The sequence below is a fragment of the Mya arenaria genome, chromosome 8 (genome assembly GCF_026914265.1).
Source record: "Mya arenaria isolate MELC-2E11 chromosome 8, ASM2691426v1".
Taxonomy (NCBI): Eukaryota; Metazoa; Mollusca; class Bivalvia; order Myida; family Myidae; genus Mya; species Mya arenaria.
In genome coordinates, this window is record NC_069129.1 from 53,200,044 (window position 1) to 53,216,123 (window position 16,080).

At 36.5% G+C, this 16,080-nt stretch overlaps 1 protein-coding gene across 1 annotated transcript; it reads right to left on the reverse strand.

Annotated features, from left to right (window-relative positions):
* Nucleotides 1–859: 859 nt before the first annotated feature.
* On the reverse strand, nucleotides 860–8,700 carry LOC128242313 (uncharacterized). The gene is made up of 3 exons (XM_052959416.1): nucleotides 8,595–8,700; nucleotides 2,810–3,040; nucleotides 860–1,343 (listed from the first exon to the last, which is right to left on the reverse strand). The coding sequence occupies exons 1-3, from the start codon at nucleotides 8,650–8,652 to the stop codon at nucleotides 1,021–1,023; spliced, it is 612 nt and encodes a 203-aa protein (XP_052815376.1). The 5' UTR covers nucleotides 8,653–8,700; the 3' UTR covers nucleotides 860–1,020.
* Nucleotides 8,701–16,080: the final 7,380 nt, after the last annotated feature.

Here is a 16,080-nt window from a genome sequence, read left to right on the forward strand (position 1 = left end):
GTTTGTCATGATTTGATGCTTGCATCTCTCGTTCAGTGTCATATGGGCCCTTACCTTGTGCCCCCAAACAGGGTATATATGTGTATGTTTGGCTTTTTTACCTGTTCTGTATTATTGTGTTTATTATTAACACATTATTTACAATGTCTGTTTACATGAAACCAGAGAATATCCCTTCAGCATTCAATACAAGTACAGTCGAAACCCGTTGGTGCGATATTCAAGGAACCGGCCAAAATACTTCGAGCTTCGCGAATACCGAGCCAAGCGGGAAAGCCTGTAAGTGTTAAACAAAATCGGTCCTTGACATCAAGTTCGAGCCAACGAGGAAATCGAACCAACCGATATCAAGCTAACGGGTTTCGACTGTATTCATTAAGTTTTATGCCTATCTATAGATAATATCGTTCTAAAACAGTGAAAGATACAAACTAAAGAAACTGTTGTAGTTTTAGATTTACAGAATTTACAGGTACACAAAACATTTTAACATGTACATACATCAGAAATAAAATAGGAAGTCAAAACGTATTTTTATACCGCACGACCAATTTTCCTCGTAATGAATTCTTAATCATTCAATATTTGTGTCAAGCAGCGAAGCTCGCCCCATAAAGTCTATAAATACACTATTTTGCTGGCAACCTGTACAGAACCACAAAAGCAGGAATTGTGTTCTTTTGTTTTTGTTTTTATGTTCTATTATCTGGATTTATATTCAACGAACTTTTATGTATGATCACTTTGGAGAACATTTATGTGTCCTTTTTCAGAAGAAATTGGAAGCACAAAACTTTGTCTTAATTTATTTTCGTAACAAGAATGCAAAAACATGTAACACAAAACATATTCGGTTATTTTATTCTGTATTTTAACAAATATTATTGTTCAAATATAATTAAAACGAACAATCAAACGAACAAATACAATTAAAGTTCTCCCAACAACGTCTTATCATACAATGTGATGCTGGCAAACTGCTCGAAATCCCTTACACATGAATTAGTTTCTGTACTGAATTTACACAAGATACAAGGCAATCACCAAAACTGCGACTGATGACATGAACCCTGTCGTCGATGAACCGCTTGTTGGTTCCGTGGTTATCTTGGGGGTCATGGCTGTGACGCTGTTGCTAGTAGGGAAAATACCGGTGGATGTGGTGCAGTAGTCGCCATTATATTCGACGGAATCAAACGCTTCGGTCAGTGACTCCAGTGAACTTAGGAACTCTGTTTGATTCTCTGCGTCTAAGAGTGAATCAATCTTCCGGCACGTGTCCTCGGTGTCTGCCGGCTGAGGGATGCACTCACGCGTCACTACCGTTATCTTCATCCCAGTATCTGAAATTTGACTGATTAATTAAAGTGACACTCGTATTCAAAATTTATGGTGGCATACTTCTGCCACCAGAAAACAGAACAGAACAGAACAGAACTTTTAATTAGATACAAGCATATACAGCTTATGATCATCAAAACAATCATCATAGCATGCACAACAGGATATATAAATTAACATGAATACAAACAAAAAGAAACAACAAGAAGAGAGCAATAACATCCAGTTTGAGTTACGCTGTAATATTATTTATATTGTCTCTGATCTGATTTGCCTTAATAGTAAATATAGCCAGTTTGTATAACAACGACTTCTTCTTAGAGTTAAGAAGAGTAATAAATTTTAACATACAAGGTCGTGTTCGATAATAACTAGTTATATAATGATCTTTAAGTGTTTATATCTATTACATATCAGTACAAAATGATATTCATCTTCAATGACATTCAATGAACAAACATCACATCTCCTTTAATGTCGGGGAATGTTCCTAAAACGGCCTTCTTCTATTTTAAGCCTGGAAGAGGATAACCATATAACTAACTAACTAGTTAATTAACTAGTTAGTTATGTGGTTAACTAGGTACGTAACTAATTAATTTTTCAATCAATAAAAGATCTTAACGGGAAATAAATGCATGTTAGTGCCTACAACTGCCATTCTTGTATCATTTTACCAGCTTAATGTTAAGTGGTTATTTTACCAGCATAATGTTAAGTGGTTAATGTTAAGCAGTTATCACTTATCTATAAATAGATATTGTGTAATATTTGGAATACCCGTAATGTACCATAATCCTTCTTCCGCATCGGCTCGGGAAGTATGACGATAACTAAAGCGTGACTGTGTATCAATGCAATGGAGCAAAACAATGCTATTTATAGATTTAATGGTTAACTAGTTACGTAACTAACTAATCACTTCAATAACTAGTTAGTTATGTAGTTAACTATTTACGTAACTAGTTAATCACTTACCACTTATCCAAAATATCGCTAAATGGTAAGTGATTATGTTCATGATTTTGTTGTTTATTTGCTTGAAATCAGCTTCAGCCAATAATAAAGATGAACACGCAGTTAGATAAATGAAAGAAGTTGATGTGGTGAAAGTCTTACAGTTTTTGAATGATCCTTTCATACAACGGACCCCAGAATAAACATTTATTTCCAAGGTGTTAATTCAAGAATTCAGGCTAATGCAGAAGTCAGTTGTTACCACGTTCCCCCCTCCCCCGGCCTTGGATTAAACTGGAGATAGTCGCGGAATTTGTTTTTACCTTCCAGGTGGCCTCGCATTGCCGGTGAATGCGGTGGTTTTGTCTGTGCGGGGAATGGGCCTTACCTAGAGACCCTGGGATGCGGGGCATTTGGCGGGGAAAAGTCAAAGACCGAAAGTCACAGTCCCCGTTATACCACAGACAGGAGGGGGGGGCGTGGTTTTAATTGACTGGTGCTAATAACATACCCGGCAGATTAGCGGCTGTAAAACCCATACATGTCACGGTAAATGTGAAACTAGCACAGGCATCAATGAGACCAGGACCAGCAACTGCGCATGTCTCTGTCGGGGCTGTGTTACTAGCACATGACTCGTTCCTTAAAGAATCCAACGACGACGTATTATCGTTCAGCAAACTTTCGATATATTCCGGCATGTTGATGTATTCTAAATCCATGTGCATACAGCTGGAACATTCTGAAATAGTAAAATTATAATTCATCATTGCATAATGAAACAGACTTCTTAAATTGCTATGTGCTATATGGCTCGGATCGTACATACGACTTCTCGCTCTGCAGGCGAACACTCTACTGCGTCGTTATAAAAGTTAACTATATCTTGCGAGACATTATAAGCGCTGCTGTATTCATTTCGAATACCCGGTTGCTCTCCCCCCCCCCCCCCCACCCCTTCTCTCTTAATTTTGCAATTCAAGCGTTTGAAATATTCAGAATGGTATATTCAAATGGTCAAAATGATTTCCGATTTCTTTGGCAAATGTACCAAATATCCAACATTCCAAATTAAATGGGCATGCAATACGTATTTTATCACCTTTTATTCCTCCATTTCTAAAGAAAGCGACAAACTAATAAAAAATACAATGCATAATTAAATCACTTAAAGCTGCACTTTCACAAATTGACCGTTTGACAAATTTATTTCTGGTTTTAAAATGACCCAATGTTTGCGTAAATGTCTGGAAACCTGAGCTACAAGGCTGCTGACACAAGATCAGAGCGCAGTTTTTCATATTTACTTTCGAAATAAGCTGTTTTATGGCTCAACGCGTTACTTACGCGTTAAAAGAGCTTTTCGACCGTTTTTCATACAATTTGGATTTGTGCTATTGTGAGTTTCCTTATCTGACTGAATTGAAGGGATTGATACCTAAATCAGATGATTCTGATACAAAAAAACAACAACATTTTTTATGAAAACTGCCAATCTTTGAGAGTGCAGCATTATATATTAAGTCAAAATAAGTGATGCAGGAATTTTATTATAATACACAATCATCATAAACGGTTCACGCCTACATTTTATCGATTATTATCCCATCCCATTTCATCCATTATAACATCTCCAAACGTGGACAAGATCTTTTCTATACATTCTCTGCACATATTTACACACCGTTTACATATGCGACTGTAGCCGCGCGTACACGAACATTTACATTCTCTGCACACCGTGTACATATGCCACTGAAGATGTGCGTACATGGACACTTACGTTCTCTCCACACCGTGTACATATGCGATTGTAGACGTGCGTTCATGGACATTTTAATTCCCTGCACACCGTGTACATATGCGACTGTAGACGTGTGTACATCGGCATTTACATTCTCTGCATACCGTGTACATGTTTGACTGTAGACATGCGTACATGAACATTTACATTCTCTGCAAACCGTGTGCGTATGACGCTGTAGACGTGCATACATGGACATTTACTTTCTCTGCACACCGTATACATATGCCACTGTAGACGTGCGTACATGGGCATTCAGTTTTCTCTGCACACCGTGTGCATATGCCGCTGTAGCCGTGCGTACATGATATTTACTCTCTCTCTGCACACCATGTACAAATGCCACTGTAGACCTGCGTACATAGAAATTTACATTCTCTGCACATTGTGTACATATGCCACTGTAGACGTGCGTACATGGACATTTACATTCCCTGCACGACGTGTACATATGCCACTGTAGAGGTGCGAACATGGACATTAATATTCTCTGCACGCCGTGTACATATGCCACTGTAGACCTGCGTACATGGAAATTTACATTCTCTGCACACCGTGTACATATGCCACTGTAGACGTGCGTACATGAACATTTACATTTTCTGCACACCGTGAACATATGCCACTTTAGACGTGCGTACATGGACATCTGCATTCCCTGCACACCGTGTACATATGCCTCTGTAGACGTGCGGACATGGGCATTTGCATTCTCTCCACACCGTGTACATATGTGACTGTAGACCTGCCTACATGGATATTTACATTATCTGCACACCGTGTACATATGCGACTGTAGACGTGCGTACATGGGAATTTACTTTATCTGCACACTGTGTACATATGCGACTGTAGACGTGCGTACATGGGCATTTACATTCTCTGCACACCGTGAACATATGCCACTTTAGACCTGAGTATATGGGCATTTACATTCCCTGCACGCCGTGTACATATGCCACTGTAGCCGTGCGAACATGGGCATTTGCATTCTCTCCACACCGTGTACATATGCCACTGTAAACGTGCCTACATGGACATTTACCTTCTCTACACACCGTGTACATGTGCGACTGTAGAAATGCGTAAATAAAAATTCACATTCTCTGCACACCGTGTACATATGCCACTGTGGCCGTGCGCACATGGACATTTACATTCCCTGGTAACCGTGTACATATGCCACTGTAGACGTGCGTACATGGGCATTTACATTATATGAACATTGTGTACATATTCGACTGTAGACGTGCGTACATGAACATTTACATTCTCTGCAAACCATGTACATATGCCACTGTAGAACTGCATACGTGGACATTTATGTTCTCTGCACACCGTGTACATATTTCACTGTTGCCGTGCGTACATGGGCATTTTCATTCTCTGCACACCGTGTACATATGCCACTGTAGACGTGCGTATATGGACATTTACTTTCTCTGCACACCGTGTACATATGCCACTGTAGACGTGCGTACATGGACATTAACTCTTTCAGCACACCGTGTACATATGCCACTGTAGACGTGCGTACATGGACATTTACTTTCTCTGCACACCGTGAACACATATGCCACTGTTGACGTGCATACATGGGCATTTTCATTCTCTGCACACCGTGTACATATGCGACTGTAGACGTGCGTACATGGGCATTTACATTCCCTGAACACCGTGTACATATGCCACTGTAGACCTGCGTACATGGGCATTTACATTCACTGCAGAATGTGTACATATGCGCCTTTAGACGTGCGTACATGTACATTTTCATTCTCTGAACACCGTGTACATATGCCTCTGTAGACATGAGTACATGGACATTCACATTCTCTGCACACCGTGAACATATGCCACTGTAGACGTGCGAACATGGGCATTTTCATTCTCTGCACACCGTGTACATATGCCACTGTAGACGTGCGTACATGGACATTTACTTTCTCTGCACTCCATGTACACATATGCCACTGTAGACGTGCATACATGGGCATTTTCATTCTCTGAACACCGTGTACATATGCGATTGTAGACGTGCATACATGGGCATTTTCATTCTCTGAACACCGTGTACATATGTGAGTGTAGACGTGCGTGCAGAACATCTTTATTTTCTATGAATGCCCAAATAATATTTACCTATTTTAAATATAAAAACTTTTTATATATAACTTATTGTGTATACACTTATTGTGTATACACCACGTGGTATATGCCGTAATGATTTCTATGCGAGTTCAATGAAAAGGTGTCCATTATGTCCATTATGTTTAGTTGTGGCGCTAGGCCGCTGAAGTGCTCGATCGACTTTTTTGAAATAAAATGAAAAACACTTCAGAGTGATAATTTGTGCATAAAAACAGTAAATATATCATTGTTTTAGAAGAACAGGCATGTTTAATGCTTTAAAATAGCTGACTGTTTAATCGACGCTTTTGAAAAAAAAATATGTTGATTATCGCTAATAGCTTCAAAGTGTTAATTTGTGAATTCAAACAGTTAATATATCATTGTTTTAGAAGAAAATGCATTTATACATGCTTTGAAATATGAAACCATGTTAGGCCGTTAGGCCGCCAGGCCGCTAACTTCACGCCGCTAGGCCGCTAGACCGCTGAAGTGCTCGATCGACTTTTTTTGGAAAAAAAATAAATAAAAAACGCTTCAGAGTGACAATTTGTGCATAAAAACAGTAAATACATCATTGTTTTAGAAGATCAGGCATGTTTAATGCTTTGAAATAGCTGACTGCTCAATCGACTTTTTGGAGAGAAAAAAATGTTGATTATCGCTAATAGTTTCAAAGTTTTAATTTGTGCATAAAAACAGTTAATATGTCATTGTTTTAGAAGAAAATGCATGTATACATGCTTTGAAATAGGAAACCATTTTAGGCCGCTAGGCCGCTAGGCCGCCAGGCTGCTAACTTCACCCCGCTAGGCCGCTAACTTCACGTACATAGTGCCGTTAAGAATTTCAAAATTCGCGCGTGTTTAATGGTCCGCCAACTACACTCATCCGATACACGCTCACTGCGTCAGATTTTGTGTTGACAAAGTGTTAACAAATGAGGTTGTATTCTTAGTCAATAAGATGATCTTAATCAATATCTTAATGATAAAGAAGGGCTTGTTTGCTACGCTCGATCCGCCCATTCTTAATGATTATGAATTTACTTAATGCCAACCTATTACACAACGTTTGATAACATGATACGTTTTATTATAACCATCAACTATTTTCTAAACAACACGTGTGTAATAAAACAATATCTCACCGCATGTTTGTAATTTTGAACAAGTCATACGTTGTTTACTTCTCAATTATAAATTGTGATAAAGATTTATTTTAATAAAAATGTGTTTTTTATTTACATCGAAAGAGGAAAACGAATGTTTGTAAACAATGAAATAACAAACTAGAAGTGCATAATAGTAATTTTCCAGCAAATTATAGCTGCAATCTCACAGATATAGCGTTTTTACAACTTATTTATGTTTTGTTTTGGAGAGAGCAAATTTTTGCGAGAATATTTGCAAACTTAAAATCAGATCGCAGATTTTTATATTTCCGCTCAAAAAATTAATGTTTTATGGCTTAAACCGTTACTGAAAGTTTAAAAAAAAATGCATAAAACAACAGTTTCTTCAATTTAGATATAAAAATTGGCGATCTATTTTTGTCAGCGGTCTTCTATAGCTGGTTTCCATTGATTTTCGCAAAAAATGGCTCGTTCCAGGACAGAAAATAGAAAAAAAAGTTGCCAAACCGTTTAATCTGTGAGAGTGCAGCTTTAAACGTTTATTTCATACATTTTGTTTTAATAATTACTATTTATCTAAATCAAGGTAATGTTGTTTTCGTTTTAGTTGTTAAAAGAAAATGTGATATTTTCACTTCATTTCATGAACACCATTCTTATAACCTTCTTCATCACTTCATGTAATTAAACATGACGTCATGAACATGCTACAAACTATGACGTAATCAAACCTAGTGTGACGTCACCATTAAACGGAAAGCAAATTTCGCAGTGTATAGTGTTATAGAAAGTAGTATTGTTTACCTTAATGTGAATTCTTCTTTTCTGGTAAAATTAAATCGATATTTAGTAAATCTTACCAACAAAATTTTATCGTTGTAATTATGAGTTTGATTGTCAAGAATTAGTTTGAATTTAACAAATAACAAACATGTGTTAACACCTTCATCAAACTAGAATTAATCCATGACTACACAAAACGTTTTTTGTTATTATATTGTTTGTATCGCAATATTCAATATATAATGTGTTCATTAGCTATTAAATGAACGTTATGTCATTTAAGTTATTATTAATTATAGCATCCGACCATTACTTATAAATACAAGTGAACTTATATTTACACCAATCCGAGATCTAAGTACATGAATGTTATATCAATATATACATACCCAGAGCGACAATCCGAGATCTAAGTACATGAATGTTATATCAATATATACATACCCAGAGCGATGCATTGAGAAATCGTGAACAACAGCAGCAAACAAATCCTTGTATCCATTTTGAAAATAAGCTTTTTTGCAAAACCAAGATTTTATTCCGATGTTTTCTAACTGGTTATAAGTATACTGACAATTTATCTGCAGCGATGTTTCTGGTATCGATTCGTTTGACTGAACAGGTCGCGGTCAACGCACGGAGTCCTGCAACAAAGGGTACGGGTGATAAGTATCCGTCTTCACTGAATATTTGACAGGTTTGTGTTTAAATACCAACTCAACCTGAAAGTTGAATTTATGGTCAGCTAGTCCACCAAAAGAAATTTAAATACAGTAATAATAGAGTATTTTATTAAATAGCCGTCGGCATGAACTCATTATTAGGTTACTGCCCAAGATATAATTGACGGCGATCTGTAGCCTTAACTGAATGAAAACAATGAACAAACTCTTCGTCAATTAGGGAAATTTTAAGCTATTGTAATGAATCATTTTGAAAACCCACCCGGCATTTAAACACATAAACCTGCTAGATAATCATAGAAGTATTTTCCTTTTAAACATATCTACATTATTTCTTCCCTCTGATAGTAACACACACAGCCTGGTTATTTAGTTATTAGTATACGATTGTATAACCTTATATCGAATGTATGTATGTGTAAGTATACCAATATAGTTGTAAACAGATGTAACTGCATGCGCAAAGGGAACCCGTTAAATATAATCATAGACCTGGTAAATTAGTGCTCCGTGATTTTTTTATAAATAAATTTAAGTGGTTAATACAATCTTCATTGATACCCTGTTCAAGACAAGCAATATAACTTTCTACGTTTGAAATTATGAACTTATTTTTATTTTTTTTCTTGATTTGTTGTTATGTCCAGTAGGTGGCGTATTGTTAGTTCTGCAAGAGTTGTTGAGGGCGCTAAATAGTCATTTAGTTTCGGGGTGTTTGACTGACTGTACGGATTTAAAATAATGTTATAAACTATATTATTGTAATGTTATGTCCAGTAGGTGGCGTGTTGTAAGTTCTGTATGAGTTGTTTTAGGCGCTTAATAATCATTCAGCTTCGGAACGTTTGAGTGACTGAACGAACGGATTTTAATTTATAAAATAATTTTATAAACGATATTATTGTTGTAATTTGGATTAAGGTGGAACGCGACTATGAATATTTTTTCGAGTTACTGTCTGAAAATTGGTATACGAATGTTTTGATCAGCAAAAAGTATTAATTAAGATTTTTGATTTTGTGTTTGTTGTTAGCTGAAAGCAAATATCATTGCTTCTTGATTTGATTATATCAATAGCAAAAAATTCCGGAAGAACATGTAGATGTTTATCAACTTAAAACTTGAACTGATAAGTTTGAAAGTTCTTTATGATATACAGTTTTGTGTACCACATGTATGTATGGTATATGCATGTTAGAATTATGTAGTGATAACTGATACGTGTTTTGTTCTGGGTTAGTAAAAATAAGACAAAATGGACTAATAGAGGAACTCCGGCATATTTATATTTAAACGTACATGTTATTTATATGTCATGTATAAATCACTTGTGAGCACAATGGGAGCGGATTTTCAGAGCCGGTGTTGGCTTTATGTTGGGTCTTCGTTGCAAAACAGCTGTGTTGTCATGATTGCTGATCTTTTGGTCACTATTATCAACAGTCCCAATTATGCACCAGTCAATTGTAACCACGGCCCCCAGGTCCGGGGATTGCGGGGACTTTGACTTTCGGTCATGCCAACCCCGGGTAAAATCCCCGCCCTGCGGGGCGAACTGATGGTAAAATCCCCGCCAAATGGCCCCGGACCCCAGGGAGCTTAGATCAGGCCCATTCCCTGCTATATGTTGCATGAAGACAAAACCACTGCATTCACCCGGCACTGCGGGGCCACCTGAAAGGTAAAAACACGGCCCATTTCCCCTGCTATCCCCGGTATACCCCGGACCTGGTGGGGCCGTGGTTACAATTGACTGGTGCATTATGACCAAGAGTAAAAAGCGTTCTAATGAAGAGCCGTCACTGTGATCAACAGCCGATCAGCCCGACAAATGTCTAATAATGACGGACAAGACATACGCCTTCTCGAACTGTAGCGTCAGAGGTGTCCGCAACGGCTACACCACCGCCGGGAATCTGTCCAGTATCATCCCCCTATGGTGGGCAGTACATGACCCCTCATCTCGAGTATATGTCCCAGCAAACCCCGCCGTCGGTCGGTATTCCAGTACGTGCAATTACCGCTATCGGCGACGGCTTCCCCTCTGTCCGTCCCATATTCGGCTGAAAGTCCAACCATGCCGACAGCCAACTGTCGTGAGTCTCAATTTAAGTTACTTATGTGATGAACAAATTAAGTGCCATCTAAATTAGACTCTTTAAACTTAGAGTAGAAATCGACAAAATTGAAATTGACGTAAAATAGTAAAAAAAAGGTTTCTTTTGTTGAGGCGCGGATGAGCGATATTGAAACAAAATTCTCAATTGTTGATTAGAAAATGATTGATATAGAACGGAGTCGCCAATGCCAATTTGACAGTGATGAGTGCAATGATCTTCAAACGAAGTATTTTGATCATCATCATCATCATCATCATCATCATCATCATCATCATCATCATCGTCATCTGGCTCATATATTATATGTTTAACTGAATCATTCGCTCTGTGTTCCACAATTTCTATAACACACTGAAGGAAATGAATTGCAGATAAAACTGAAACAAACAATCATTTTTTATGTAAAAGTTTTGTGTTTATTTTTGGTCTGCTAAACGATTAAGTTGGCAGGCCGGATGCAGCTTATCGTTGACTTATCTTTAGAAAACCAAACATAAATACAAACATTCTTACTGTTCAGTACAAAATGCATTTCGAATGCCCTTATACTAGCCAGTGCACATTTGTAAATCATTAAACGTGAAATAGCTCGGCGGTTCCGTTGACGCAAGGACGAGCCTGAAATCTAAATATCAATATCAAATTAATATGAGCATATACATAGATATTTAATGCGGAACTTTGAATACTTGCCCATCGAAACCAATGGCGCACACAACAGCAATAACAGAAGACTAACGTTTAGATCCATTTTTTATACGAATAAAAATATAATAATACCGTCGTATCAAGCTCAACTTAATTATTGCCAGTTCCTATGCATGTACCGCAGTTTTGCCGATGGTCAAGCTGTAATCATGTAATGATAAAACAGCAGTAATGGAGAAATTTCAACAACGTAATACAGGAATACAATCAACACAAAACTAGAAGATGGTCACCTGTGGTTATTTTCACTTACCTAACAAGCACATTCAACGGGTGTCGGTTTGTACCAAACTATATAACAATGCACTTTTTCTGGTATCTTAAAAGATTGGATTCACGTAAAGAGGAAGTTGTCTACGGTTGTATGGCAAAAACAAATATCCTGTTTATGGATTTACTGAATATATGACGAGTTAGAGATGTTTCTTGAATACAGCCTGAAAGCATTTTCTTGTTGCCATTTAAAGCGAAAAACATTTTATTTGGAGTTAAAGTTATGTCTTAAGACGAGGTTTTTGTACACACTTCTGTTTAATTAATATACATGTGTCAGTTGATGACATTTTACAGCACTTTAATTTGTTCAATATTGATTTTGATTCATTGATAGGGATTTGATAATTATCTGTAGATAAGTGTATCGTTATTTCATTTTGAGTTTTATGTATAAGGGACAAATATTTTAGATAGTCGTGTTGATTAACTTGATATATTGATTGAAATGTTTAAAAGTCATACCATGACTCAAAAATAATACTCTATGTTGACGCAAGTGTAAAGGTAACAAAAACATAAAGGTATGTATTCGAGATGAATCTGCAAAAAGTTCCGTTTGAATTATTGAATCATCTTGCTGCACTGAAATTAGCAAAACTAATTGCTTGGAGAAATTTAGGTTACTTTACATAACAGCAAAAATGTATAAGATTCTATAATAACACTACAAAGTTTATCAGCAGATTCAACTGGGGTTAAGCCATAAATAGAAACCATTTAAAGAATGTCTATTCTATTGTCGGTTCGATAGCAACAAGGTTCAATGAATGGTCATCAATGGACAAAATGGTGATACATCGCTTAACCTTGTAATGGCTTATGCTGCACATTCTCAGGCCATAGTTAAGCTTGGATATACCTTCACAAACAGGAATTTATCATAATTCGTAGCAATTATTAGATAAAGCATTGGCATTGATGTTTTATCTGAATTCAGAAGTTACTACAAACCATGTCATCAGCTCAATCTGCTTTATATCTATTAGATTAAAGATATGCTAAAAATATACCCGAGTCGTGGCAAACGAAACAATACATCACGTGATCGGATGTTTACTATCACATACACACTTACTACCTTCAAGCTAATAGTGTTGTTTGCATAATTGTTACAGTCAATGAGCAAAGCTGAAGCAAAATTAGACTCTAACCCTATACAATCATATAATGATGTTCAACAAAATTATCCCTGAACCACTCCACAATTAACCAAGGGAAGTGTAGCTCATTATATACACCAAAACATCGGCTACGAGCAAGGGCGGTCAGGGTTCGGCTGTAAGTTTGATCAATTCAAAGCATATTATTTCTACCAGTTGAATTAGCTTTTGCTGAGGTCATTCCAAAATTAGAATGCTGCCTTCAAACTAACAACGCTTGCAAAATCTGTGTACACTTTACAGACAACCTCATATATGCTCCGAAAGGGAGATTTGAACACAATATGATAGATATGAGCATAGCTATTAAAATAAACTAGTAGCCGTAGTTATGTCATGTATAAAGTAACATGAAAAATGATACATACTCGTATGCAGTGGATTCGTGTCAAACACATGACTATTGATATAGTTTCGACAACTGTATAAAAACATGATATAAACATAATCAGCTGACGTGTTGCATCCAAAAATGTATTTTTAGTATTAATTAAACATAAGCAAAAGTACTGTGTGTATTAAATGCATCTTTCATATCGATATCTGAGCTTGCATAACAACAATTTTTAAGTCTTGATATTTTATATAATTGTTCCTTCGTAAAGGATTTTGAACAATTTGAAAGATGTTCAACTAAAGAGGATTAAATACGTGAAATGATTTCTATTTTACTTCGACTTCTTTTGAATAATACCACGTGGACATTTCTCTACAAGTGCTTCCCCATCGGACAAACATTATCTGGTAAGTTTGCAACACTACAATGTAAGAAAATCCAGCCCTGCCCCTTTAGAGACCATAATTTTAAGTATAAGAAAGCTAGAAATATTTCAATTTCGAACATCGGTTTCTTAGTTTTCATCTGTGTGCGCTGTATTGCCGACAAAGGGTATGCATAGTAATTAATTTTTTGGAACATTTTTTAAAGGACGATCAGAAATGGATATTTAAAATGTTATTGGGATAGTATAAGTCATTAAAAAAGGCGTGAACGACGGGCATGCGACTTATGTTTGTTACCATTGACGGAAACAACGTGGTTTTTTGGTCTATTCTACATGTTGCTTGAATCTACGTTCATGCTGTGGCTTTGCGTCGAACAAAACGAAGCGCTGGTGAACAGTATCTCAATAACTGAAGGGTGGACAAAAAACAAATGAAACTGCCGTATTTCTTGGTCTGTTATGGCCAAAATCTCTACTTTTTTCATGCGAAGATTCATTAAGTATTACCTATATGATGTGCCAAGAGGCATTATAATGTTAGCTGAAAAATATATTATAATTGTTCTGTAAATGTTCTGTAAATACAAAACCGTTTGAGTTTCCATTATAGACATTGTCCACACATGTTTATTAGTAAAAATATGACAAAGGGTAAATGACACCCATTCTTGAATAGCGAAGAAAAGAACTAACGAAGAATATCTGCGAAGTAAACAATAAAGTTGAAAATTGAATCCTTTGAATAACTTTTCACACGATAGATTTTTTTTGTAAAATGACAGACGGTAAAATGACACCCATTGTTAAATAGTTATGTAGATTCTATATATGTGAAGTCAACGATACCGGTGGAAATTCAGTTTCTTTATGCTTTGTCAACAACAAAAAACGTGAACAGGAAGGTTGCGAAACATCATATTGCATCTGCGTCATCCAGGTACTTGTGAAATATCAACAGCATTTTAATCTTTTTTTCTGAACAGGATGTTATTGCACACACACAAGTACAAAACGGAATCGTCATCAAGAATTCAATATTCGACCTACAGATAAGCTTTTCGGTTAACAATTCCATTAAGGTCCATTAAATTACATGGTAAATGTATATGCCTGGTGACCCTTTATAATGTAAGTATCATTTGAAGGGGTGTTATTTGCTGATGTCTACTATGCTAATGAAATGACCAGCGGTATATACGTATATGTTTATTACTCGTTTTCCCCTGAACCCGTGTTGCGCTGATCGTTGAAATGCCTTATTCCCATCATTTATCGATATAACTCTTTCAATGCGTGTGTGGTCCGTTTGTCATGATTTGATGCTTGCATCTCTCGTTCAGTGTCATATGAGCACTTACATTGTGCCCCCAAACAGGGTATATATGTGTATGTTTGGCTTTTTGACCTGTTCTATATTATTGTGTTTATCATTAACACATTATTTTCAATGTCTGTCCATATGAAACCAGAGAATATCCCTTCAGCATTCAATACAAGTACAGTCGAAACCCGTTGGCGCGATATTCAAGGAACCGGCCAAAATACTTCCGCGAATATCGAGCCAAGCGGGAAAGCCTGTAAGTGTTAAACAAAATCGGTCATTGACATCAAGTTCGAGCCAACGAGGAAATCGAACCAACCGATATCAAGCTAAAGGGTTTCGATTGTATTCATTAAGTTTTATGCCTATCTATAGATACTATCGTTCTAAAACAGTGAAAGATACAAACTAAAGAAACTGTTGTAGTTTTAGATGTACAGAATTTACAGGTACACAAAACATTTTAACATGAACATACATCAGAAATAAAATAGTAAGTCAAAACGTATTTTTATACCGCACGACCAATTTTCCTCGTAATGAATTCTTAATCATTCAATATTTGTCAATAACAGATAGGATCGTGCTGCTGGCACTTGACGAAAACAAAATAGATTTTTAATCGAAAATGTTATTTTGTTCTATAGTTATAACAAATACTTATGTCTGAATAGACCTAAAAAAACTAAAGCAACGTGTCAAGCTCGCCCCATAAAGTCTATACATACACTATTTTGCTGGCAACCTGTACAGAACCAAAAAGCAGAAATTGTGTTCTTTTGTTTTTGTTTTTATGTTCTATTATCTGGATTTATATTCAACGAACTTTTATGTATGATCACTTTGGAGAACATTTATGTGACCTTTTTCAGAAGAAATTGGAAGCACAAAACTTTGTCTTATTTTCGTAACAAGAATGCAAATACATGTAACACAA